We start from the raw sequence: 27,155 nt of genomic DNA, 5'->3' as shown, positions 1-27,155 counted from the left end.
GTGGTCTTTACTTCTCTAGAGCTAATTAACATACAAAAGACAAAACAGTCTTACATTTTTGGCCCTGATTTTTTTTTCAATTTACCATGATCTCACTTCAACTTATCTTCACCACAGAAGACAGCAAACTATGAATGGTGCTATCCTTCTTCCATTCTGATTCAAAATTTTTAGTGTGTGCTCTCTGACTACATCAGAAACAGTTCATTCTTTCCTCACCAGCCCCACTACCATCAACTGAATGTTAGGCTGCTGTCATCCAAAGCACACTTTGTGTTGTGAGCCACTTATGGATGGGGAAATTAATTTAGTAGGTCAGACTTTAAGTTAAATAGAAAACAGTGCATCAGATATAGTCAGGGTAACAATGGTCTCAGGAAGACTTGATTTCAGTTTAATCTCTGAGTGTGCTGAGCTATGGCGCAAAATGTATTTCCTTCTGGGGGATGCAAAATTTGAAAATGTGATATAAAACAACGATTTTTTTTCCTGTGGAGTAGATCTTTGAAAATTTTTGGAAGTTAAGGTTTCTCTCACCAGAAAACACATATTCATATTCACCCACACTACAAATGAATATGCTGAATTTCAAGGGGGTCAAAAAACTTCGGTAGCCTGATGGCCTCCAAGTTAACCCTTCTGGTAAAATCGCAGCTACTGTTGAGTTTCCTAAACACATATTTAATATATATGACTTTGGGGCGCCTGGGTGGCTCAGTCGGTTAAGCGTCCGGCTTCGGCTCGGGTCATGATCTCACAGTCTGTGAGTTCGAGCCCCGTGCCGGGCTCTGTGCTGTCGTTGGGCTCTGTGCTGACAGCTCTGAGCCTGGAGCCTGCTTCCGATTCTGTGCCTCCCTCTCTCTCTGCCCCTCCCCTGCTCATGCTCTGCCTCTCTCTGTCTCAAAAACAAATAAAAACATTAAAAAAAATTAATATATATGACTTTGTGTACATTAGGCAAGAACCATCTTTGTGTGAAGTGCCAATAAGGCATAAACTACCTGTGGGTCAGCACCTCTGACAAGCAGCAATATTAAATATCTCAAAGCTCACAGAACTGAAATATCCTTATTCTCCTGCTTCGGAACCATCAACGTCTCTTTAATGGCCAAAGGATGAAGTTTCGGTCCTTCTATTTTTTCAATATTTATTACACCTCTGAAGCATGCCTGCCACTGTGGACGTAGAGGGTTCCTTTATAGTCTGACTTGCTCATCTTCCCACTTTAGCTCCTATCCTCCCAAGAGGGGCCTCTCTTCAAGTCAAAGTGGGATGTTCTTTATACCCACCATTCCAAGTTCCTCTTCCCTCACTTACATACCACTTGGCCTTTCAGACTCGGTTGAAATTTTTAAAAATCCAATCCTTTGAGATGGGTCCAGCATCGATTTTGAATGCTAAAGCTCTTAATTACAATTTACTAACAGACTTTTTTTAACTTCTGATATCATGTGCAAAATTTATGTAAAGATGCATTTTTCCAGCGCTTTCATAAAAGATTTCCAGATTGCAAAGGGTACTACGAATCAAAAAAAAAAAAGGTAATGATATTTATATCATCAATTCTTTATGCTGCTTCGTCTTTTCTATTCCCCAAGGAATTAAAACTCGTTAATTCGCAGGAATTAAACTCGTTGGGTGACAGAAACAACAACGGTACCATATCTTGGGAATGTTTGGTGCCTTTGATTTGTGTCTCCCTCAAAACCCTTCCAGAAAACTGAAATGCCCCTACCAAAAAAAAAAAAAAAAAAAAAAGAAAAGAAATTCGTTACATTTATATGCGATCCACCTTTTTTATTAGAATGGAATGATCTTATCATGTCCACCTTATCAACTAGACACAAGCAAAATTTTAAAACTGTCATCGTGTACCAACCAACCATACAACAGACACTGATGAAAAATGATCAAAATCAAAGGCCTGTTTAGAACATCCAGAGGAACAAAAGCCCCAAAGGCCTTAATTTCCAGTCTTGTTTGCTTTTCCTTCCCATTTATTTATTTTTTTAAAACAGGCCGACCTACTTAGTGAAGGTTATGAGACAACCAACCTGGCAACATTTGTAATTGTAATCATAAAACGGTACGTGCGGGAGTCGGAGGCAGGGGTTCTCAACAAAAGAACTTAGAAGTTTAGACTTGCCCAGGGCAGTGAGGCCCCTGGACCGTTCCATTTTTCTCAAAAGATACGAGACCCAAAAAAGCGGCTGCTGTCGTCCGATTTGTCGTGAAAGTTGAGCAACCCGTTGCTCGTCCCGTGTAGGCACGAGAATTACTAAGCGTCCTCCGAAAGGAACGGAGGCCTCGGCTTGCGGGCGCTCGAGCCCCCGCTGCGACCCCCGGGCCCCGCCGCGCCGCGCGGCTCTCCGAGGCAGGGGGGAGCGGCGGCGGCAACGCCGAGACGGAAGCTTTTCCTGTAGGTGAAAGGTCAGAGGCGCCGCAGGAGGCGCCGCGGGAGAGGCTGCCGTGCTCGCCGAGCCGCTCGCGTACTTGCCTTTCGCGCCCCGACCCCGCTCCGGGCTCCGCGCTCCCGCGCCGCACCCCGGCCCCGGCTACTGCCTCAGCCTCCCGCAGGGACCCACACGTTCGGCCATTCTGCGCGCCCCGAGCCCAACCCGAAAAGCCTGCCGCCGCGCTGCCGGGCGGGCCGGCCCTGCCGGCCGAGGTCAGCGGGCTGTCGGGGGAACAAGGGGTGCGTCCGTTGGCTGTTGGGAAGAAGGGACACCCATCCACCCCCGTCCCAGGCGCGGCCACGGCTGCTTTTCTCCCCACCCGGGACTTCTTACCGGTGCTTCTCCGACGAGCTACGTCCCGCGTCGGGCTTAGACCGGACAGTCCCGTTGCGGTGGTCGCTTGGGGTTCCGGGAAGAGACAGGTTAGAGAAAGCTGAAAGGGATGGGGTAAAGAAAAGTGGGGGCAGGGAGCTTTCTGGGTTTGTGTATTTGGGGGGGTCAGAGTTCGTGACCCCTCCCTCGGCTCTGCGGTGCGTGCTCCCATCCGCGCCTGCGCATTACTAGTGGAGCAGCAGTAAGGAGGTCGTGACGTTCCCTGGGTGGAGGAATGAGAAAACCGAGCCTCTGAAAGTCCACTGCCCTCTATCAGCTGGGAGGGAAACTGCCCCGCCAGAGCGGCCCTATCAGGGACCTCCCGAAATCGCGTGCCCTTAGCATCCCAGTTTGCCAAAGGCGGTCTTTAAAGGAAGTTTGAGACTTTTCAGATTTGAGTAATACTAGATAACCTTATCAGTTTTAGGCGGTTAGAAACTTGTGGCAAATTGGACTCTGTTTTAGGGTATCTCTTAGGCTAAAGTTTATTGGAAGAGTTAAGTCTGGGTAGGTTCCAATAAAATATTTAAAATTCCCTTAAATAAAGGAAGCTAGGGTAGAATTCTCCACAGTAAGGCAGAGATTTACTATGAACTCTTGTGGGTAAATAGGTATAGTGGCTAAACGGAGCAAGAATTATCACTTAGAATGTAAACTTCTTGAAGGCTGGCTTTTTTGTTCGGTGGTGTGTTTCCAAGCATTTAGGACAATAGCTGGTGGTCAATAAAGATTCATGAAACAAAGAGGCATTGACAGAACATCATGACAGTGACCACCTGTGGCACTGAAGTGTTGCAGAAGAGCTGTCCTGTGTGTAAAGCACTGTATGGTTTGGACTTGAGAGAAAGGGTCCTTGAAATTTCTTTAGTACCGACCAACATTAGAAAAGCAGTCATGGGGGCGCCTGGGTGGCTCAGTCGGTTAAGCGTCTGGCTTCGGCTCAGGTCATGATCTCATGGTCCGTGGGTTCGAGCCCCGCGTGGGGCTCTGTGCTGACAGCTCAGAGCCTGGAGCCTGCTTCGGATTCTGTGTCTCCCTCTGTCTCTCTGCCCCTCCCCTGCGCATACTCTGTCTCTCTCTGTCTCAAAAATAAATAAAAACATTTAAAAAATTAAAAAAGAGAAGAAAAGCAGTCATGGATTCAGGCCAGAAACCCAAGTCAGGAAAAACAAAAGTGCGCTGGGAAGAACATTTCCTCTATCATTTCCCTCTGGAACTAGGCGGCTGGACACAGAAAAATTCCCCAAGAAGAGGAATATGCTTCATGTCTCAGTCTCTGAAAACAGGTCTGTGTGGTTCATCTTTAAATATGTGACTCTAAAAATACATATGGCTTAGGGGCACCTGGGTGGCTCAGTCGGTTGGGCGTCCGACTTTGGTCCGTGGGTTCGAGCCCTGCGTCGGGCTCTGTGCTGACAGCTCAGAGCCTGGAGCCTGCTTCAGATTCTGTGTCTCTCTCTCTGTCTGCTCCTCCCCTGCTCATGCTCTCTCTCTGTCTCAAAAAAAACCAAAAAACAAAAAAACATAAAAAAAAAAATTAAAGGATTAAAAAAATATATATATATGGCTTAAAAGACATCATCACACCAAAAGTAGATACAGTAAATTTATTTTGTATAAATACATATTGACACTATTTACAATACTAATATTTATAAGGGATCTATATATGGACGATAAGATACAAACTATTACCACTTTAAGTAAAACATGTTTCTAGAAACTCATGTTATTTAAAAAAACAATATAGTATTTCAAGATTGGTTCTTAACATGCTATGACTGACTCATATAAAAGAGAAACTTGTCCCTTTCTCTCCCCTCACCATGGGAATTTGATATTGAGACTTCTTGAAAATTTTCTATTATATAATATCTTAAAAAAAAAATAAAATCCTACTAGAAATTATCTTTCTTATAAAAGGGAAAGTCATAGATGATTTTCCTTTACAGAATATTAAATGTGGCATAGGCCTCAGAACATTTGTATTTTGAAAGCACTTAAAAAAATAAAAACCAGAAGGGATCCATTTGGAGTAATTTAATTCACCAAACAAATGCTGAGTGTCCAGAGCACGCAAGGTACTCTGCCAGATGCTGAGGAGTCTCAAAATCTCAAGAATAGAATGTGATAGGCACCATAAAAAAGTGTGTTTCCTAGTTAAAAGGCTATAGAGGCATAGGAAAAGGAGAGACTAGATGTGGTCTGGAGGAGTAGTGGGGGGGGGGGGCGGGATATGGGAGAGAAGGACTAGGACCAACTGTTGCAAAAAGAAAAGTCTTGGATAAATAGGCAGAAGTGGGTTGGGAAGAGAATGAGAAGTAAACCTTATAAACAAAGAAGGGTTGGGGTGGGTTTAGCTGGAGTGTGTGATACCTGAGGAAAAATATTCTATGCCAAGCCACTGGAAAGCCATCGGAAGTTGCAAAGAGCACGGATGAAACTAGGTTAGAGCTCCGCTTAGAAGATGGCTCTGGCAGAGTTGAAAATGGGACCATGCAAAGATGGCACTGGAATTAGAGGAAGAGTTATTCTAATCATTGGGAAGAGGTAACAAGGACTTGAGCCAGGGTCTGTGCAATAAAAGTGATGAAGATGGAAAGGATCCAAGAGCAATAGCAGAGGGTCTTGTTGAGACTTAGAAGCAGATTCTAGAGCCTAGAGTGGTGTTTTTCCATTACAGAAGAAGATAAACAGATCTGAATGAAAAGAAAATGAAGTCTTGTAAAGTTTAAAATGCCTAAAAAGGACTCATGTGTAGATGTCCAGCAGGTAGTTGCAAATATGGCCTTGCAGGATGGGGTAAAAAGTAGGTCTAAGATCTGAGTTATAATGAGGGCATTGGGAGGGCTGTGTTTGAGTTGTAGATGACAAGAATCCAGTCCTCACATTCTGTGTATTTCAACAAATATTTTGTCTTAAAAGACACAGGATAGGTATTTTGTGAGGCCTAACAGGAGAAATAGGATTTATCTCTCTGAAAATCTCAATGACTACATTTGACTATGGTAGATCTCAGACTTCAAAAATGGGAGTGCAAATGGATGCATATTCCCAAGACATATCAACATATGTTGTAGTAACATTTACATTTTAACTAAATTTCTAAATAGCAGGCTTTCCCTATTTCCTGCCAACACCTGGCTAACAAAACTATACTGTGTGTATTTTTCTAATGTTTATTTATTTTTGAGAGAGAGACACAGAGTGTGAGCAGGGGAGGGGCAGAGAGAGAGGGAGACACAGAATCGGAAGCAGGCTCCAGGCTCTGAGCCATCAGCCCAGAGCCCGACGCGGGGCTTGAACTCACGGACTGCGAGATCATGACCTGGGCTGAGGTTGGATGCTTAACCAACTGAGCCACCCAGGTGTGCCAAAACTACACTTTAAAGTTATCTTCCTTGGATGGAGCTAGAATGTATTATGCTAAATGAAATAAGTCAATCAAAGAAAGATAAATAACATAGGATTTCATTCATATGTGGAATTTAAGAAACAAAACAGATGAACATATGGGAAGTGGGCAGGGGGATGGTGCAGGGAAGAGAAGAGAGGGAAACAAACCACAAGACTCTTAACAGAGAACAAACTGAGGGGAGGCAGGTGGGGGATAGGCTAGATGGGTGATTGGTATTAAGGGGGGCACTTGCTGTGATGAACACTGGGTGTTGTTTATAAGTGGCGAACCACTGATTTCTATTCCTAACACCAATATTGCACTATATGTTACCTAAAATTTACATTTAAAAAAATTATGTCATCTTCATTTAGTTGTTTCATTACTGTTTTATATTAAACAGAGTTGCTCTGATGATCTCATTTTTAGGAATGCTACTACATACTCAAAGGATCAAGCTTTTGGTTGAAGAGAGAATTAAATATCTTGGGCAGAGGGTAAATAGGAGGATACGGGGTACATTAGGGAACAGGGGAAAAGAGGTGGGAGAGAGGTTCAGAAATGTGGGATGATGCCCAAGATAACCTTTCTCATTTTTCTAGGACTCTGGTGGATCCTCTACATTTACAGCTTCACAGCTAAAGAGGAAGCTTGATTGAGGGGACACACTAAGAACACCAGCCTTCCCCCAGTTTAACCTGGCATTTCTTGCCTAGGTTACTTTTAGTGCCTTTTTGCTTAGCTTTACAAGTGCTCTTCTTTCTCCTCCTTATGAATAAAATGAGAAACTTGAACAGAGTGTGATGGAAACACATGTATAAGAAATACATGTTGGGATTTGGGTACTGTGTATATTTTCTCATAGAATGCACCAAATAATACCATTTTTTCCTCTAAAATGTTAGCTATCAAGAGATATTTTTTTAAAGTAGCCTGACAACAAAATGTATATAATTAGGTTTCTCAGTTGATATTGAATGAGCCAGATTAAATAAATAATTGAGCAGCTTTACTATGTTATGAAGGATTGATGAAGGGATAAGGGAATGTAATACTATTCCACATTTAAAATACCTTTTGGGGGGGGGTTGGTAATCTGATAGCTTCCTCAAAAAGCTATATGTATTTTATATTTTTCAAAACCCTCCATGGGGCTAAGCCAATAGGGAGTACAATCATACAGGAGTTTCACATACAATCAGAATTACTAGAAGTTTGTGCAGTTTTTTTGTATTTCGATTTATAACTGGTTCTTGAATGAGCCAGCTGTCGGAAGACAAAATAGCCTGGCTGGTATTTTTTAGATTCTGAGGTTTAAGTCAAACCTTGCAGTCAGAAGTTTGAGAGCTCAAGAGGAAGGGGGAAGAACTCCAAATGACTTGTCATGTGCAAAGTCCTAGACCCAAAGAAGCAGAAGGAAACACTTTCTAAGGTATAACCTTGGTCTCCAAAAAGGATACACTAAAAACTGCAAGGATTTTAACATGGAAGCCTTATTTATACTGTCTTGTTAAAATTAGTGAGCTGCAAAGAAGTATTAGTTTACTTACTGTGACAGAAAGGCTGGGGAGACAGTGAGGATTGTGTGTGAGGGTGCAACAGGGTTTAAAAATGATTCCACAGCATGAAACGGCCAGAAAAAACTACAGCAGCCAACTCTAGATTTAGTAGAGACTCTGGTGCTGGAACAAACAACATTCAAAAGGCTTCAGAAAGGCACTCAGTAATTCTCTTGACGAATGTAAACACCACACCGAATTAGGAAATCCTTTATATAAAAGCAGTAAGGAAAATTCCTGTGCCCTTTAAGATAATTTGCATTTAAAGTTCAGTCAATAAGTGTAAATTATGAACATCAAGAATGACTTTAATCACTGTGTGAATTTCATTTTTCAAACTCTATTCATCAACAATTTTATGTACAAAGCAGTTCACGTTAGTAGTAAGTGCACCAGAATTATGAATATAATTCTTTCCTAATGAGGTGCGCATTGGCAACTGGTTACAGAAATAAAGGATTTGTTTTAATTACCAGGGAGGACATAACACAAAGTAGTATTAAATAACCTTTAAAAAATGAATACAATTTCAGTAAACACTGGCTTAGAATATGTGCTTTTTTTTTTTTTTTTTTGATATGGTAATTCCAGTTCATTTTTTAAAGCACAATATTATAGGAAATGGAACATTTAGATGCAACCACCACCACTGACTTGGGCTCAGAACACTTATAATAGCAAAGGATATTGTGGAATATGATGCTTACCATATTTTGCTTTAAAAAAATAATAGTTATGTTTCTAGCTTTAAAAAAAGGATTAGACTTAATAGAAAGACCACAGAGTTAATTATTTGTATTCCTCTGCAAATGAAAACATCCTCCTTCCTACTACTCATAGCTCAGTTCAATGAAAACTTTCAGAATCTATCCCTTTGCTATAATTCCTTGATGATGTAACATTATCTCATGCCAAAAGAGGTATAACAGAAATACTCTAGATAATTTACTGGAATTTCATTTCACAGTTGCTGAGGTAGAAGTTGGCCACGTATTTTTCCATTAAAAGATACAAAAATTCATCTAAGTTTATTGATTCAAAAACATACATTTTTTTTCTATCAGCAGTATTATAATAATTTCTAAACCAAACACTGCATGGAAATTTTCTCCTTGATGTGTATTTTTGTATTTACAAAGACTTATTACCTCAGGTGAGAATGTTACAATGAAACACTATAAACACATGGAGAAATCTGTGTCACAAACGGTTAATACAGTATACAGTATTAAGATAAGTTTTCTGGTTTCTAAAGAAAAGGTACTTTAGAATTCAGTGTGAGTCTCAGAAATAATTCTGACAATTAAGTAAACATCAAAATTTAATAAATAACATACATGAAAAACCAAACATTCAAAAAAAACCCCTTATACCCAACAAAATAATTTCTAATATTTGATGAAGATTTTGGCTGGATTTTCTTGGCAGTGTTCATTTATATACAATCTTTGTACTGCATTTACTCCATTCTGATGAAATTCCACCACGTGAAATCACAGAAGAGATGAAACCAGTATCACTACAATATTGTGCCTTCCTGAAATGCTTCTATCCACCTATTGGTAAGAGAAATTTGTTAGAATTATAAAATGCAATCATCTGGTACACGTTAAGACAATATACATAATAGCTGTACCTGTGGATCCAATTACCCTGCCTGTATATTTAAGATCTTTCCTATACTATTGGGGTGCCTGGGTGGCTCAGTCAGTTAAGCAACCAACTTCGGCTTGGGTCATGATCTCGCATTTTGTCAGGCTCTGTGCTCACAGCTCAGAGCCTGGAGCCTGCTTTGGATTTTGTGTCTCCCTCTCTCTCTGCCCTTCTCCTGCTCACACTCTCTCTCTCAAGAATAAGTAAACAATTGGGAATGCAAGCTGGTGCAACCCCTCTGGAAAACAGTATGGAGTTTCCTCAAAAAACTAAAAATAGAACTACCCTATGACCCAGCAATTGCACTACTAGGCATTTATCCACGGGATTACAGGGGTACTGTTTCGAAGGGAGACATGCACCCCCATGTTTATAGCAGCACTATCAACAATAGCCAAAGTATGGAAAGAGCCCAAATATGTCCATCGATGGATGAATGGATAAAGAAAATGTGGTGTGTGTGTGTGTGTGTGTATATACACACACACATATATACATATATACACATATATATGTGTATGTATATATGTGTATGTATGTATGTATATATATGTGTATATATGTGTATGTGTGTATATACATATATACATGTGTATATGTACCCATACACATGTATATATGTATATACATACATACATATGTTAGATCAAAATAGGTGTATATATATGTATATATATATATATATGTATATACACACATACATACATACATACATACATACATACATACATACATACAATGGAGTATTACTCGGCACTCAAAAAGAATGAAATCTTGCCATTTGCAACTACATGGATGGAAACTGGAGGGTATTATACTAAGTGAAATTAGTCAGAGAAAGACAAAAATCATATGACTTCACTCACGTGAGGACTTTAAGAGACAAAACAGATGAACGTAAGGGAAGGGAAACAAAAATAATATAAAAACAGGGAGGGGGACAAAACATAAGAGACTCATAAATATGAAGAACAAACTGAGGGTTACTGGAGGGGTTATGGGAGGGGGGATGGGCTAAATGGGTAAGGGGGACTAAGGAATCTACTCCTGAAATCATTGTTGCACTATATGCTAACTAATTTGGATGTAAATTTAAAAAATAAAAGAATAAAAAAAAGTAAAAAAAAAATTTTTTTTTAAAGAAATAGACACTTAAATATAGAGAACAACCTGGGGGTTGGTTGAGGGGAGGTGGGGGGGGGGATGGGTTAAATGGGTGATGGGTATTAAGGAAAGCATATGTGATGAGCCCCGGGTATTGTATGTCAGTGATGAATCAGCTAAATTCTACTACTGAAAGTAATATTACACTGTATGTGAATTAACTGAATTTAAATAAAAACTTGAAAAAGAAAAGATCTTTCCTATACTAAACTAGAATTCTGTGTATATGGAATTATACTTTATTTGGTAATATGGCCCAAAATCTGGCCTGACAAGTGCATCTTCTATTTCTATGAGGAGTGAGAAGGGACTATTTCATAAAAAGCTCTATGAAGTCCTGATAATCCCATATAATTGGTTTTGGAAATGAATACATCTGCAAACCTTTATTTCAACCTCCTTCCTGGTTTAAGGAACACTATCTTTGCCTCTGTTTCCTTCTCTCTTAACTCCCTGGGGATCCGTAATTGAAACCTGTTTTAGTGTTTTCAGTGAAAGAGAATCTATATCTGGTCTACTTCCAGTTGATCAAAATTTTGTATGTAATATAAAGTGTCTCAAAAAGAAAAAGAAATGTGTCTCAGAGTTTCATAGAAGTCTTCCCAGAATTCATTAGTCTCAAAGTTTATCTGACAATACCCACAGTTTCAATTATTCAGAAGACACTTGGAGGTAGTCACTTTGTATCTCCCTAGGACTGTAATTGCTTCTGTGAACATCTAAAACCACTCAGTTAATAGAAGCAGCCTATAACAGATATAGCTCAAATTTCAAGGACAGAATTTTCAAAAATTTAAAATTTAAATGCAAATGGCATGTTATATATCATGATAAAGAGACTTTTAAAAAGTTAAAAATTTTCATTAAAATTAACACATTTTAATATTCTATACTATGCAAAAAAACCCCATTACATTAGTGACTTCAAAGAGAAACTTGTAATTTATCCTGTATTAATTCTCAATTACAAGAGGGCAGATTCCCTTTACTTACCTACATTCAATTGTCTTAAGGTTTTTCTACCTTGTTGACTTAATGATATAAACAAAAGATGTATATTCAAAAGCAATAATTTTTATCAGTTTGATGATGAATACAGATAAAAATCATGAGAAGTGTAATACCTAACAGAATATTAGAGCAATTACTCTTTTACCCAGGTAGTTTTTACAGAAAAAATAATGGTTAAGTGACAATTTTAAATATTCTTCAATTCAAAACAATTTATTTATAGTAATAGATATACATAGTAGATGTCCTAACATAGACTGGAAAAAAGAAAAAAGTGTTCCAGAGTATTTGCAACATTGTACCTGATTAATATGCAAGAGCATATGCAATTCGGGTACATTAATTCTAACTGCATTAAGAAAAGATAAGCCTTGCTGACTTAAAGCATTCTTTTTTTATCTGCATGCACCGTTTTAAGCCTATGGAGAAAACATAAGCACATCTTAGTGAAAACAAAAACATGTAACGTGTGAGACTAAAATAAAAATCAAGTGAAAGATTTGGTTAAAGGTTATCTGCTCTATTTTGTTTATAAAGGACCTGGGTTCCACAGAGATATGCTTCTCTATGTCAAACCACGTCATGACATCAAAACAAATATTCTTGTTGGAATTTTGAAGAGATTGTTTAAAAACCTTTACCATCTAAAATGATATCCATTTCCTTTTACTCAGTTATTGGGAACAGCATGGGAGCCTCTTAATGTGTTTGACCTTTTTCCCAAAGAAGTAAGTTAGCAAGCAGCTGTTTAAACTCCTGCTGTTCCATGGCACAATTGAGTCACTGGATTGCCAAAGTCCTGGAATGTTTCAAGAGATGATCCTCACCCTCACTGAAGGAGAGGTCAAATGCCTCGGCTTCCTTTCCTTGCAGCAGAGCAGTTTCATGCTGCTTCCTCAGAGGTCAGTATAGACAAAATATTTTGGACAGAACTACCTATTTTCTTTTCCCCTCTGCCTCCTGAAAAGATTCCAGATCCTCTTGCTTGTCCTTAAAACAATTCTAAAGAGTTTGAAAAATATGTTAAATCTTCCTAATTTGGATCTTGGATTTAAATTCTTAATTGTCCCCATGCATGAAAGTAGGTTATTTTAAAATCAATCATGTAACAACTTGAAACTCATGTATAAAAGAAAAATATGCCTAAATTACTTACTTCTGAGCTGAGTGAGCATCATCTGCTTTGAACAGATAAAATAACATGTTTTTGTGCAGCAACTGGAACACTCTAGACTCTGAATTCTCATCTTTGACTTGAGTGACAGTGAATCCTAGTAAAGGCTGACTCTCCAAAGCTGCCACATCCTAATTTAAAAATACACAAAGGGAGATGGGACTTTAAACTGATACAAAATTCAGATTTTCAAACTCTTAAAACTATACAGCTTTAATTTTATATGCACACTATATAGAAAACAATGATAATTCTAACAACTTACTTACTTTTCACTTATTCAACAATATTAAGATGTCCCCCCACCTCTGAAGCTACCCCATGAGCCAGACACTGTGCTAAACAGTTTTCCTTGGGTTCACACTCATCTAAGTTCATATATTTCCCCACAACCATGGGAGGCAATTATATTACTTTCATTTTATGGATGCAGAAAACAAGCTCAGAAAGAAAAGTGATTTACCCGGTCCCACTAAGGAAAAGCTTGGCTCTTCGAGCAGTGGTTTTTATAGCCAGCCAGGAATTGTTTCTAACCCAAACAAAGTCTATCTTATCGAAGTTTGAAGCCTGATCAATACAATCTGGGGATAGTCAAGGGACTGTCTTCCATGAGAGCTTGGCAGAAAGGGTAAGAACCTTTGCCTTTAATGAAGTTGTTAGTAGTCACATGACACCAAAAAAAGTTACATCTTAATACTATGGAAAATTCCTAACATTTTTTGAGTAAGAGCTCTAGGACATTGTTGACATTAAAGATAATAGCAAGAGAAATCTCCCCCTCCAAAAGCAATGCAAAACAAAAAAATACACAAAACGAATAGATCAAATATTGTGATTATTTCTAATTGGCATTATAAAACCAGACTCCCAAATAATTCATCTTTAGATTTCAGATCTTACCTCACTTGCAGCATATGTATACAGCACTTTATTTTTTATGACAAACCACAAGTGTTTCCAGGGTTTTTTATTGCCCTTTGATCTGTACAAATAGCCACTCATGGAAGAATCTTCTGTATTTGCTGATACCTAGTAAGTAAACCCCATACATAGTTTAATGGTTTTCAGACAGCAACAAAATGTAAAGTAACAAAACTGCTTTTGATCATTGGTGCTGAAAGCAATAACCATAATACTATAATGTTTCAGAATGAAATTGTTTACGTTCAAAGTCTGCTACTGTACAAATTGAATACTGCCATTACCATGGGCATAAAAACCCCTTTCGTTTAGAGCAATTCCAGCATTCTGCTTGGTTTAATTGTGCTTCCATGTATGTATTTCTTTGTGGTGCCACCTGTGTTTTCCTGGTTTCCAGAAAAAGAAAAATAATTCTAAAGATCAGAAATGCTTTTTGAAAGCTGCATTTTTGGGAACCGTGTATGTTGTTCTTCCTATTTTGCAATGTTAGGGAAAATTACTTAAACCTTTAACTCTTTCTGAAATAGCTTTTTGGACTTATAAAAACTGTATTAGGGGCGCCTGAATGGCTCAGGTCATGATCTCACAATTTGTGAGATCGAGCCCCATGTCAGATTCTGCACAGACAGCACGGAGCTGGCTTAGGTTTTTCTCTCTCCCTCGCTCTCTGCCTCTCCCCCACCCAGACTCCCTTTCTCTCTTTCTCTCAAAATAAATAAATAATTAAAAAAATAATAAAGTTTACATTAAACAATAATATTTCATCCTCCTCATAAAATTTGTAAGAAATTGATACAATTCATACATGATTAAAGGCAGACTTTAAAAATTCATAGAATCCACTTGTATTTGTTTTCTTTTGTCACATACAAATTACCACCAACTTAGTGGGTTAAAACAACATACATGTGTTGTCTCAGGAGTCCGGGCACAGCTTAGCTGGGATCTCTGCAGGGCCCCAGTCAAGGTGTTGGCCGGCACTGAGTTCTCATCTGACAGCTGACGAGGGAAGGGTCTACTTCCAAGTGGATTCAGGTTTTTAGCAGTATTCATTTCCTTGAAGTTATGAAACTGAGGGCCCTGGCCTCTTGCTGGCTTTTGCCTGGAGCTCATCCTCATTTCCATGCCACACAAGCCTCCCAAGACAACTACTTACTTCTTCAAAGCCCGCATGAGAGAAAGTCTCTAGAGCCCATCTACAGCAATATGGAGTCTTCCATAACATAACATAATCATGGGAGTGACATGCCATCATCTTCCCCATATTCTGTTGGTTCAGAGCAAGTCACAGGTCCTTGCCCCACACAACGGGGAGGAGACTGTACAAAAGTGTGACCATCAGAGGAAGGGATCATGGAACCACCTTAAAAGTCTGCTCACCATTCTACTAATAACACAATCCCTAAATTTGGTCTTATATTTCTCTCTTGTTCCTATGTTAAAAACAAAAGTTTCAACTGCCAGATTACAATCATTGAAAGCTTACTACCTTTTGGCCTAGAGATTAAAACATTTTCATCCTTTTATGAAGCAAACTAAGTTTTGCTCAGACCAAAATTTGAGGATCAGAAACTGATCCTTAAAATCACCATAAATAATAGAATTTCCATTTACCTCTCTGTTAATACAGTTTTGTTTTTTAATGTTTATTTAATTTGAGAGAGCATGCATGCAAGCGGGGGAGGGGCAGAGAGAATCCCAAGCAGGCTCCATGGGATCTCACAAATTGTGAGATGTGACCTGAGCTGAAACCAAGCCACCCAGGTGTCCCAGCTAGTGGGAACTTTAATATTAAGTGCAAACAAATTTATATAAAAAAATAACATCCTTGTAGAAGATTATAAATAGCTTTTTTTCAATTAGAATGTCTATGTTCAAATGAAATTTTGCTGGAAATGTAGTTATATTGGGATGCTACTATGTACTTAAGTGTTACTATCATTGCTCAAAATATTTTGTATGTTCCTTTTTTGGAATATTCTTAAATTAGTTTTTTAGCTATGAAAGAATACCAATCACAATCCTAAGTCGAGAATAGTCCTCTATTATCTTTTTAAAAATAAAATCGGTCTTAACCAAATTAATCATGATTCATAAAACTTTCCAACGATATAATATATATATATATATATATATATATTTTTTTTTTAAGTTTATTTATTTATTTTGAGAGAAAGAGAGAGAAAGACAGCACAAATGGGAGAAGGGCAGAGAGAAGGAGACACAGAATCCCAAGCAGGCTACTCAACATCAGTGCAGAGCCCGATACAGGGCTTGAACTCATGAACTCTGAGATCACGACGTGAGCCAAGATCAAGAGTTGGATGCTTAACCAAATGCGCCACCCAGGCACCCCTGATTTGATTATTTAAAACATAAATCAAATCTAACTCAAGAGACATAGCCTGCCATTACTGAGGGTACTGAGAATCTGAATGTAATTCTAAAATAATGAGTTTCTGAAAATGTATTGAACATTTTTACTAGAATAAAAACACTTCCCAATCCTTAAAAAGTTAAACATAAAATTATCATGTGACCAAGCAATTCCACTCCTAGGTGTATAACTAAGACAAATGATATTTATAATAACCCAAAGGCAGAAACAACCCAGATGTCTATTAACAGATGAATGGATAAATTCTGATATATACATACAATGGAGTATTATTCAGATATAAAAAGAAACAAAGTACTGATAATGCTATATAACTTAGCTTCTAAAATATTGTACTAAGTGAAAATAGCCAGACACAAAAGGTCACATATTGTAGGATTCCTTTTTTTTTTTTTTAATGTTTATTCATTTTTGAGAGAGAGAGAGACCGAGAGAGAGAGAGAGACAGAGCATGAGTGGGGAAGGGGAAGAGAGAGAGGGAGACACAGAATTTGAAGCAGGCTCCAGGCTCTGAAATGTCAGCACAGAGCCTGACGCGGGGCTCGAACTCACTAACTGTGAGATCATGACCTGAGCCGAAGTCGGATGCTCAACCGACTGAGCCACACAGGTGGCCCTGCAGGATTCCTTTTATATGAGATATCTAGAATAGGCATACATAGAGACAGAGAGCAGATTAGTGGTTACCAGAGAGGGTGGAGAGAAGGGACAAGGGGATTGATTATTTAATTGATACAGGGTATTTTTATGGGGCGATGAAAAAGTTTTGAAACTAGAGCAATATGGTGGTTGCACAATATCGTGAATACAGTAAATATCAATGAATTGTATTGCTTTATTTTTTTTAAAAAAAGATTTTATTTATTTTTAAAGTAAACTCTACATCCAATGTGGGGCTCAAACTTACGACCCCAAGATCAAGAGTTGCAGGCTCTACCGACTGAACGAGCCAGGTGCCCCTGAATTGTATACTTTAAATGGTTAATTATAAATTAGGTGAATTTCAACTCAATTACAGATAAAAAGACAAAAACCACAGCTTCCCAAGTACAACACTTTTACTTTTATAGCACTTAATTAGATAAATTAATTTTCCCAGTTTGATTTCAAAGGAGCAAAGCAGTGGTTCTCAAACTTTAGCATACACCTGAATCACAGAGAATGCTTATTGAAATTTCTGATTCTGTAGACCTTGGGTGGGGCCTAAGAATATCCATTCCTAGTAAGTTTCCATGTGGTGCTTTTGTGCTGCTCTGGAGGACACTTTGAGGACCAGTGGAGTAAAGGAAGAAATGGCTGCAGTCAGGAAGTAGAGGTTTGACAGCAGAAGGTCTGTTTGTATGGCTGGTTGGAAAGATACACAAAATGGGATTGGAGTTAGGCTGGCTCTAGTCAAGAGCAGAAAGAGTTTTGCAACCAGTGCTGTAGAGTTTAGACTGACAAGGGGAGTAAGTGTAACAACTGTATCTATAAATTGTGACATCAGCATGGAGAGGCAAACAGTTATTGAGAACTGAAAATTACTTCAGTTTGTTAAGAACCTTAAAGTTCTGAAAGTCAGTTTAGATTTAGGAACTGAGTGATGGAAAGGAGAGTTGAGAGTACTAAATCCCCTTAACTAGGGTGGCTCAGTCAGTTGAGCATCTGACCTCAGCTCAGGTCACGATCACACAGTTCTTGAGTTCAAGCACAGAGCCCACTTTGGATCCTCTGTTTCCCCCTCTCTCTGCCCCTTTCCCGCTTGTGCTCTCTCTCTCTCAAAAGTAAATAAATATTAAAAAATAAATAAATCATCTTAAGTAGTTTAAGAAACTTGGCAATTAGAACTTTAAGTCCTAGTCTTACTATTTCATGAGATTGGCTATAAATCATTTCCTAGTGTTTTAACTGCCATGATGGAATACATTCAACTTTACATAAAGAACACAATCTTGGTCAAATTTTTAGAGTTGTCTGCTTCCACACTCCACAGAACACCTCCAGAGTATCCAAGGAAGAGAACAAAATTCAAAATTCTGCTGGCCAAAAAACTGGCCGGAAGTGGAACTAATTAATAAACTAATCAAAATGGTGGTAGATATGCAGTGCTGTGTGTTACATGACACTGGCTGACTGAACATTTGAATTTGAGGAGATGGGATAGGATATTGGTGATGCCTGTGGATTACACCACTGGCAGTCTAACTGTGTAGACAGACTATCCTAACTTTTTAAAGTTTTCTTTTAAGTTGAAAGGAAAGACAATTTACTATCAGTGCAGCTGTATATAGCCAATGAATCCTTACAAATAACAAACTGTGCAGATCAGGAAATGCTAATAAAACACCCCAAATATTCTATAGACTCTTCCCTCTGGTAAGGGTTTTCCTCAAAGTAATTTTAAAAATTCACATGTGTCTAAATTATCTTTTACTTTCTATCATTGCTATAAAATGTTCTCCAAACCTTTCAACTGCCATTTTCTAAATGACTCAGGTCATATGGGAGACCAAGCAAGAGAGTGAGGCATTAGCCACATCCATCACCAGTATTAAAATGCCATGTCTTAATAGTAGTGGGAAATGACATCTTACTTTATGAAAGAAAAACAGTGTATTATATGCATATGAATAATTCAGCCTGTATCAGGTTGCAAGTTTAATGGAAACACTTACTTCCTTGAGAGCAGCTGGGATTTTTTTCTGTTTCCTCCCTGATGGAATACTATGGAAGACTGATGATAAGGCACTTGAAGAAGATTTGTGATTTCCAGGAGATCCAATCTTAGGAGAATGCTGGTGATCTAAAACAAATCAGATGCACTCATGTAGCCAATGGTAAGCATTTTGCAATTCAAGTTAATTCATATCAATAAACACTGTTGCATAAAATATCCATGGAAGGATACTTGAGAAACCGAGGACACTGAGACCCCTGGGAAAAAAAAGACAGCTGGCTGCAAGCTGAGTGGGAGAAAGACTTTCTACTGTCTAGGAATTTAAGCTTTTTCAGGTGTGAACCATGGTAAAGGAATACCCTTTTGTGCCTTCACAATTCTGAAACATGTTAATATACTACTTAATGTACTAACCATGTCAATGTACTAACTGAAATTAATTCTATAAATTTTCTTTAATGTTTACTTTTGCGAGAGAGAAACAGAGTGGGTACGGGGGAGTGGCAGAGAGACAAGGAGACACAGAATCCTGAGCAGGCTCCAGGCTCTGAGCTGTCAGCACAGAGCCCAACACGGGGCTCAGACTCACAAACCGTGAGATCATGACCTGAGCCGAAGTTGGACACTTAACCAACTGAGCCACCTAGGTGCCCCCTAAACTAATTCCATAAACTTCTGAAAAAAAGCTCCTGACTTAAAAAAAACCCCAACAACCTAAAAGCACTGTTTAGTATTGAGATATATGTTGAAATAAGAATATTATAATGAACAAAATGCTAGAAAGGGGGCTATAAGACAAGATAAGGAAGCCATTATATTTGACTGTAGAAGTTCAGTGAAAGCTGGGAAGAGAGTAAGATGTTTGAGTTGGCCATTAAGGTATAAGTATGAGTTTGCCAAGTCAAAAAGAGGAGGAAAAACACTCCCTGAAGGCAGCATAAGCAAAAGCAGAGGTATGAAATTAGATCATCTATTTGGAGAATAATAGAGCTGAGGAAAAAAAAAGGCTGGTTCTAAGGAACATGGACTGTTGTTTAAGTCATGGGAAATTAATGGTCTTTTAAGCTGGGAAGTGACATGAGCAGACTGAATTTAGGAGAAAAAAAAAAAATCTGGCAGCAGGAAGGAAGAAGGATTTGCAGCAGAAAACCTGTTAGGAAACTATTACAGTAGACCAGATGAAAGATAGGGCTGAAATGAAGGACAACCGTTTTGCAATTTAGATCCTATAGGTTTCAGGAATTTAACCAAATCTCTCTTTTCAAAATGTAGACCTGAGCAGTCCTGCTAGCTGCATTCATCTTAACTGTGGGAATGGATACCTGCAAATAATGAGTAGGCAGATATGAGTTATCATTTTGTATTTGGTGAAAAGCTGAACATGTAGATATACCATAGAATCTCACCAAATCAGTCCAAGTGATTAGAAATAAACTAACAAAGTGCCACCTAGTATATTTCCATAGAGAATTATTTTACAGATAGACAAAAATGATTTGTTAATGAGCAGGCAGTTGTAAAACTGAAAACTTCAAAATTACTTGAAAGTTAAAGTTCCCTTGTAACTGTTTTAATGCATTTCATCCTGTAATTGCATTTCTACAATTAGTATTCTATGAGTTAAGAAAGCTTAATTGAATTAAGAAAGCAAAATTCTTTTTTTTTTTTTAATTTTTAATTTTACTTTTGAGAGAAAGAGAAAGAGAGCGAGTACACATGCATGCACGGGTGTAGGTGGGGGAGGGGCAGAAAGAGAGAGGGAGACACAGAATCCGAAGCAGACTCCAGGCTCTGAGCTGTCAGCACAGAGCCCAGTGCGGGGCTCGAACCCACGAACGTGAGGTAATGACCTGCGCAGAAGACGCTCAACCAACTGAGCCACCCACGTGCCCCAAGAAAGCAAAATTCTTAATATTTTGAGATGAGTATCACCAATCATCTTGCTCACTTGTCTAAGATGATTCTTTCGGAAGGTTGTGTGAAAGCGTCTGGGAATAAAGGAATTTGTTAAATCTTTACTTATATATTACCTAGTTTCTGCAGTTCTTGGAAACAATGTTCACATACTCTTGCTGGTTGATTTTTCAGGTAATCTAAACCATACTTATTTGATGAACAAGCTTGGCATACAATCTGAAAACACATTGGAATTATTTCATTTAGAATAACAGTATCAAACCATCTAGTTTGCTACAATTTATAATGCTGTCTACCTATAGTGTTTTCTAAACCTTTTCACAACCACTGACTCTCAATTACACCGCTATGGGGTTCAGGCCCGTAGTGAACTCACACACTGGAAGATGAAGAGGCCACAGATTATTATGACTGTGTGCTAAGTCCATAAAATAAAATGCTAACAGTGTTAATGTGTGCAAAATATTTGGAACCATGTATGGCAAGCACTAAGTCCTCTGGTCGCCATATTTGTCATCATCGACATTGCCCCTGTCATCATTCCTGCTGTAACCACAACCATGTCTGCTGCACTTCTACCAAGCATTTGGCCCTGTACGAAATGCTCTCGAAACAGACCTTGTTTAATCTTCATGGTAACTCTCTGACGTCATTGCCATTTATGCTCATTTTACTAATGAGGCCATGAAGGTCTAGAAACGTCACTGGTGATAACTTCAATACTTAAAGTATCTCTATTAAATACTTAATACTTAAATCATATCTCTATTAAATACTTAGTATCTATGTAGTTCAAACAAATATCAGTAAATATGGGAGTCTATTTAACTGTGAATTTTATTTTAGTGACAATTATCTATCATTGACATTCTACAATAACCTTGGTAGACAGGGTAACGACTGACCTATGCCTAATATTTAGAGAAAGTATCATCCATGATTCAGTATCTTTTTTCCCCCTGCCATGATTTACAAGAGGAAATATGCTTCCTCACTATGTACAGCCTGGAGCTATAAAAATTCACAACGGAGATGGGTGTCATCTTCTCCAACCTTTCCGCAGGCCCGGCAGTGGTGTCGTCGCCAGGTCAGAGTAAATTCACTTGTGCAGATCATACACATTGTGGCTCTGGTATCAGGGATCCAGATGGGAGCCTTTGATCCAAGAGGACTAACTTCCTCTTTATTTTCTGCATCAGCCTGGGGAAGAACAACTTTTCATTATCTCCATGCACATTGAGTGCTATAGATTCAAGTCTTTTTTTTGGGGGGTGGGGGGGCAATGCTGATGGAATTATCAAGGATGTGGGACAAATCATGGGCCATTATATTTTTCATGTTCTCAGGATATTAAGATTAGCTATATTCTAATAATGCTTTAATGCAAAATTAACTTAAAAATACGTCTGTGGTAGTGCCATGAGAGCTGATTAGTTTCTTCCTTAAATTATGTTATTTCCCAAATTTTTTACAATGAAGTTTTACAACCAGAAAAAATAAAATGTGCTGCATGTTATCACAGACTTAGTTAGACATTAAGAGGATATTTAGTTCTGAAATTATACACACACATGTATCTTTCTGTGAAACGCATGTTGCTTTTCTAAACCCCTAGAAAAGTTTAAGGCAAAAACTGTTTGAAATGCACTGAAAAAAAAATAAGAAGGAAAAGACAATACCTCATCAAGACTCCTACTAGGACAGAATGTGATTCTTTTTTTGGCATACTCTTCTATTGACCTGGAAATCGCTTCTAGCCATTCATCCCTTTCTGTGGCAGAACTATTGGGGGCAAAAGAAGGTTCCATCAACCAGATGTCAGCGTTTATTCTTTGCCTTCTTCTTACTTCTTTTCCTTCTGCCATGGCGACAGATTCCACTACCCTCCAACAATGCTAGTGGCAGGCAGCAGCTCGGAGATTTTTTTGCACAAATAATCAGAGCAGGCATTACAGCACACATGGCATTTTACCAAACACAATGTTTGTTTTCTTCCCCAATGTACTGCTTTATACTTTTGAAGTCTCTTAAATTTGGAGGTTTTTTTGCTTGGCTTAAAAGCTAGTCATACAATTAATAATTAGGGTTATTTCCATAACCTGAGATATTATCCTAGAATTTAAAAATTTTCCAAGGAATCAAGTTTCAAATCCAAACTTACAGCATAGCATACTAGCTATTTTTAGGTTATTAATTACTAAAAATTTCTACAAAGGACACTGGAGTAAAGGAAACATGTATCTGGCATCATAAACAAATGTTTAGGAAGTGTTAACAAGGAAAATAGACTGTAGTTGTTGTTAGGGCTCCCCTAAACTCTTCATGTTTTTTGTTTCTACCCTCAGGTCATCAGGAGCCACAGGATTCAAATCTAGACAGAAATGGGCCAAACAGGGGGAAAGCTTGTTCAGAAAAAGGCATTCTCGTTCTGCTTTTTTTGCAACTACACCTCCTCCAAAAAACTCTGATGAGTGGCATTAGCACATTTAGTTTTGTATACTCAAGAGTGAGAGGCACATTTTAGGTAGTGCGTGTGTGTGTATACATAATAATCTCTCAAAATAAAATCTACCATTATGATGGGAATGGGACTGTGTAAGGAAATGTGTGTTTTAGAGAGGCATATGAAGTATGTATATAGGAGTAAAATGACCTGATACCTGCAATCTGCTTTGAAATACTTTAGGAAAAAAAATTTGTGGCAGAATCTGGATAAGATTTGAATCTGGGTGAGTGAATATGGAGTTTCATTGTATTATTCACTCTAAGTTTAAGAATATTTGAGCTTTTAATTTAAAGTTTATTTATTTATTTTGAGAGGCAGTGCGCGCATGCACATGAAAGGCAGCAGGGGAAGGGCAGAGAGAGAGAGAGGGAGAGAGAGAATCCCAAGCAGCCATCGCCTGGCTGCATTTCACAAACTGAGATCATGGCCTGGGCCAAAATCAAGAGTCAGATGCTTAACTGACTGAGCCACCCACACGCCCCTAAATAATGTTTTTATAATTAAAAATCCCATTATGCAAATGGTATGAATGGGCATATTCTGTTGTATTTTGCTGAGCACAGAGCCAAGTCAAGGAGATACTAAAAAATCACTCACCTTCCCCATAATAATTATACTCAGAAATGTACCTTCCTACTAAATGGCTTAAGTGTCATTTAGAATATACACTCACGTGGTTATTAAAAAGTAGAAATCCACTTTTAAAAATAAAAATTTAAAACCAGTATAGTTCTCAAATTTTCATTATATATCAGGAATAAAATAAAATAGAATAGCTCTTATTTCTCTAATCCAAACAAAACTTGCCTCACTTACCTCTACTGCTCTACCATTACTGCCCCAGCTAGCTGCCATTTACTTAACGGTTAGTACATGCCAGCCAACTGTGCTAAATGCTTTGCAAATGTCATTATATCTCACCCTCAGAGCTACCCCATGGACTATATTACTGGATCTTACACTCCTTGTCCCCAGTCCCATCACTCCCACCAATCAGCATCATTTACAGATAAGCAGTCTGAGGATTTGAAATGTTAGGCAATTTTCTTTAGCCAACAACATGACTTGGTATCAGACCCAAGTGTGGCTAAAGATTGAACCCTTCACCACCATGCCATTCATCTCTGTTCTCTGAACTAAGCTCTGAAAATACATGCTCAAGCTTCCAAGGAAACATTCATAGAATCTTACTGTCCCTCTTTTTCTCTTCCCTTCCTCTACTTTTCAGTGGAAGAGGTAAGAGAAAGTAGAGAGGCAGATGGCTAATTTGAGCTTTGCCGTCTGATTTTTCTGGAGCCCTGGGAGCATGTGGAATGTGATTTGACTGTGCAAATCATGTCACATATGCTGTTCTTTCATTTAATCATTCCTGGCTCTCTCTTGTGTGGGGATCTGCCAAAACAATGTTTACCAGCTCTTGATAACACATTTTTCACAGACCACACACATTTGTCTGCAGTACTGAGTAGAGACATTCTAGCCCTTCTTTTGTAACATGGTTAGCAGAAGAATCAGCATCTTCCTCAGTTAAACCAACTTAAAATGCAGTTAAACCAAGTATTCTTTTCTTTATGGAATGTGCCTATTGCCTAGAAAGCAAATTTGTATTAAACAAGCACATTCTCCCATTGACTGGGATGAATTTCCAAAGGGAAAAACCTCCAATAGAAGAGATTTCAGGTATGTTAAGATCTTGCCATGCTATCTAGTACCTGTGTAACTGTGGAATGCTATTCCGGCGTCTAAAGTCCACATCACTTCATTTCAATTCATCTGAGTAGCATTTAGCAGGAGCCTGCTGAAGGCCAGGTACTAAGCTATCAACTTACATAGCATACAAAACACACACTTGTAAGGGCTCATATCTAATTAATTGAGTTGAGACATAAAAACAAGTAATTACCACATTATACAAAAAAGGCAAAGTAGATGAGTAACATAGAAGCAGTAAACTACCTTATTCAGGTAGCAGGAAGGCTCTACAGAGGTGATGACTAAGTTAGGACTAGAAGAATTTAGGCGTCGACATAAACTCTGCAGTGTCTCTGTGCATCCTCATTTGCCCTCCTAGCTTTGCTTATCTTCTCTAAGCTGATGACTCCCAAATATATGCCAAGTCTGGGCCCCCTTCTGACCTCCAGATCCTTACAGACACTGTCTCATTGATGGCTCCATCTTGATGATTGATAGGCACCTCACATTCAACATGCACCTCTGAAACTATATTCCTGATTGTTCCCCCAAAGCTGCTTTTCTCCCAGTGTTCCTTAACACAGGGAATGACACCACTATCCGACACAGTGTGCAAGCTGAAGACTCGCTCTTAATGCCTCCCTCTCTCAATCCCCATGTCCACTTAATCACTTTACTTCCCCTCCCAAACCATTCTCCACCCAGCAACCAACTTTTAAAAAGGCCAATCTGATCACATCAATCCCTAGTACAAACTTTTCAGTGGTTCATCATCCCCTAGTACAAGCTTTTCAGCTCAAGACCCAAATCCACAAGCTCTTTCCCCTGTCCCTCCAGGCTTACCTTTGATCACTCTCCCCCTCATTCTCTATTTTCATGCCATTCTGGTCTTTCAGTTCTTTGAATATGCCATGCCCCTTTCCACCTCAGCACCTTTGTACACATTATTCCTAATGAGAGCCTCCTTTCCCCTTTGCCTTGCTATCCAACTCCTACTTACCCTTCGTAACTCGGTGGACACAAAGGGTCTTTCAGGAAGCTAACCTTGACTTCCCTTTCTCTACTAAAATTAGTTCAAGTTTCCTTGTTTTACAGCCTCATAGCATCTGGTAGTTTTCCTGTGCAATACTTAATCATAATAATAACTGATTGTGTTGACATTTTGTTAAGTGTATGTCTTCCCTAATGGACTGCAAGTTCAGGAAAGGAAGGGCCCTTTTAATTCTCCACTGTATCCTGATGCTTAAAACACTGCCTGGCCCAGGGAAGAGGCTCCATATTACTTACTGAATGAGGGAATGAATTCCAGGCGGAAGCAGCTGCCTGTGCAAGGCAAAAGGATGTGAGGTAGGCTGGCATGCATGGAGAATACGTAGATCCATCTGGCAGAACATGCCATGTTTTGGTGGGGGTGGAGACAGGGAGAATGGATGGAAATCAGGCTGGTGAGGTAGACAGGAACCAGATCACAGGAGACCTTCTCAACTCCTTCCTACATGTTACAGAGTACCCAGCTCTCTGTGGTTGGGGGAACTCAGAAGAAGAGCATGGCACACTGGTGGCATTCAGTATGTGTCAGTTCTCCTTCCCCCAGGCCATCTTAATCCTTCCTTGGAAACTTACTTTCCCCCTACCTAGAACTTTCCAGTTTATCATTTCTCCTGAATAACCCACATTCAATCCATCAATAATCCTATTAACTCTGATTCTGAGCATTTCTACCATTCTAGTACAAGAAAGCATCATCTAGTTTCCTGCCTGGTCTCCCAACTTCTACACTAGACTATAATGGTTTATCTTCCACAAAGAAGCCGGTGTCCTCTTTTTAAAATATACATTAGATCATACCAACTCTTAGCTTAAGACACTCGGATGGTTTCCCAACACACTTAAAAATCCAATGACCTTATTAAGTTTTAAGATGCCCAAAGAAAGATTTACTATCATTTCCTGAACAATTTCATTTCTATTTATTTTTTAATGTTTATTTATTTTTGAGAGAGAGAGAAAGAGACAGAGTGTGAGCAGGGGAGGGGCAGAGAGAGAGGGAGACACAGAATCCGAAGCAGGCTCCAGACTCTCTCTGAGCTGTCAGCACAGAGCCTGATGTGGGGATCAAACTCAAGGGGCCTGAACTCACGAACCAAGAGATCATGATCTAAGCTGAAGTCGGATGCTTAACCGACTGAGCCACATAGGCACCCCAACAATTTTTAATAAAATAGAATTTTGTTTTCACCAAAGCGTGTATGTGTATGTGTGTGTGTGTGTGTGTGTGT

General features: G+C 38.8%; 2 protein-coding genes across 10 annotated transcripts in view; both read right to left on the bottom strand.

Annotated features, from left to right (window-relative positions):
- The window catches only part of NR2C1 (nuclear receptor subfamily 2 group C member 1), a 47,002-nt gene extending 43,238 nt beyond the window's left edge, over nucleotides 1-3,764 (bottom strand). For 2 of the 7 annotated variants that reach the window (XM_053895692.1, XM_053895693.1), the window contains exons 1-2: nucleotides 2,790-3,758; nucleotides 2,498-2,677 (exon numbers count right to left, since the gene is read on the bottom strand). The gene's annotated coding sequence lies outside the window, so the exon portion shown is untranslated. Of the gene's footprint in view, nucleotides 1-2,146; nucleotides 2,356-2,497; nucleotides 2,678-2,789 lie in introns of those variants that run through there. The other 5 variants (XM_019446453.2, XM_019446459.2, XM_019446464.2 and 2 more) reach the window with 4 other exon arrangements.
- Nucleotides 3,765-4,421: 657 nt separating this feature from the next.
- The window catches only part of FGD6 (FYVE, RhoGEF and PH domain containing 6), a 120,324-nt gene continuing 97,590 nt past the window's right edge, over nucleotides 4,422-27,155 (bottom strand). For all 3 annotated transcript variants that reach the window (XM_019446467.2, XM_019446468.2, XM_019446469.2), the window contains 7 exons: nucleotides 22,358-22,460; nucleotides 21,732-21,878; nucleotides 20,792-20,894; nucleotides 18,760-18,887; nucleotides 13,687-13,815; nucleotides 12,769-12,917; nucleotides 4,422-9,340 (listed from right to left, as the gene is read on the bottom strand). In XM_019446467.2, coding sequence (XP_019302012.2) covers nucleotides 9,304-9,340; nucleotides 12,769-12,917; nucleotides 13,687-13,815; nucleotides 18,760-18,887; nucleotides 20,792-20,894; nucleotides 21,732-21,878; nucleotides 22,358-22,460 — 796 coding nt within the window. In that variant the 3' untranslated portion in view covers nucleotides 4,422-9,303. The remainder of the gene's footprint in view (nucleotides 9,341-12,768; nucleotides 12,918-13,686; nucleotides 13,816-18,759; nucleotides 18,888-20,791; nucleotides 20,895-21,731; nucleotides 21,879-22,357; nucleotides 22,461-27,155) is intronic.

The sequence above is a fragment of the Panthera pardus genome, unplaced genomic scaffold, assembly GCF_024362965.1.
Source record: "Panthera pardus isolate Hobbes unplaced genomic scaffold, ASM2436296v1 HiC_scaffold_6, whole genome shotgun sequence".
Lineage (NCBI taxonomy): Eukaryota > Metazoa > Chordata > Mammalia > Carnivora > Felidae > Panthera > Panthera pardus.
This window is presented reverse-complemented; position numbering and strand designations above follow the sequence as displayed.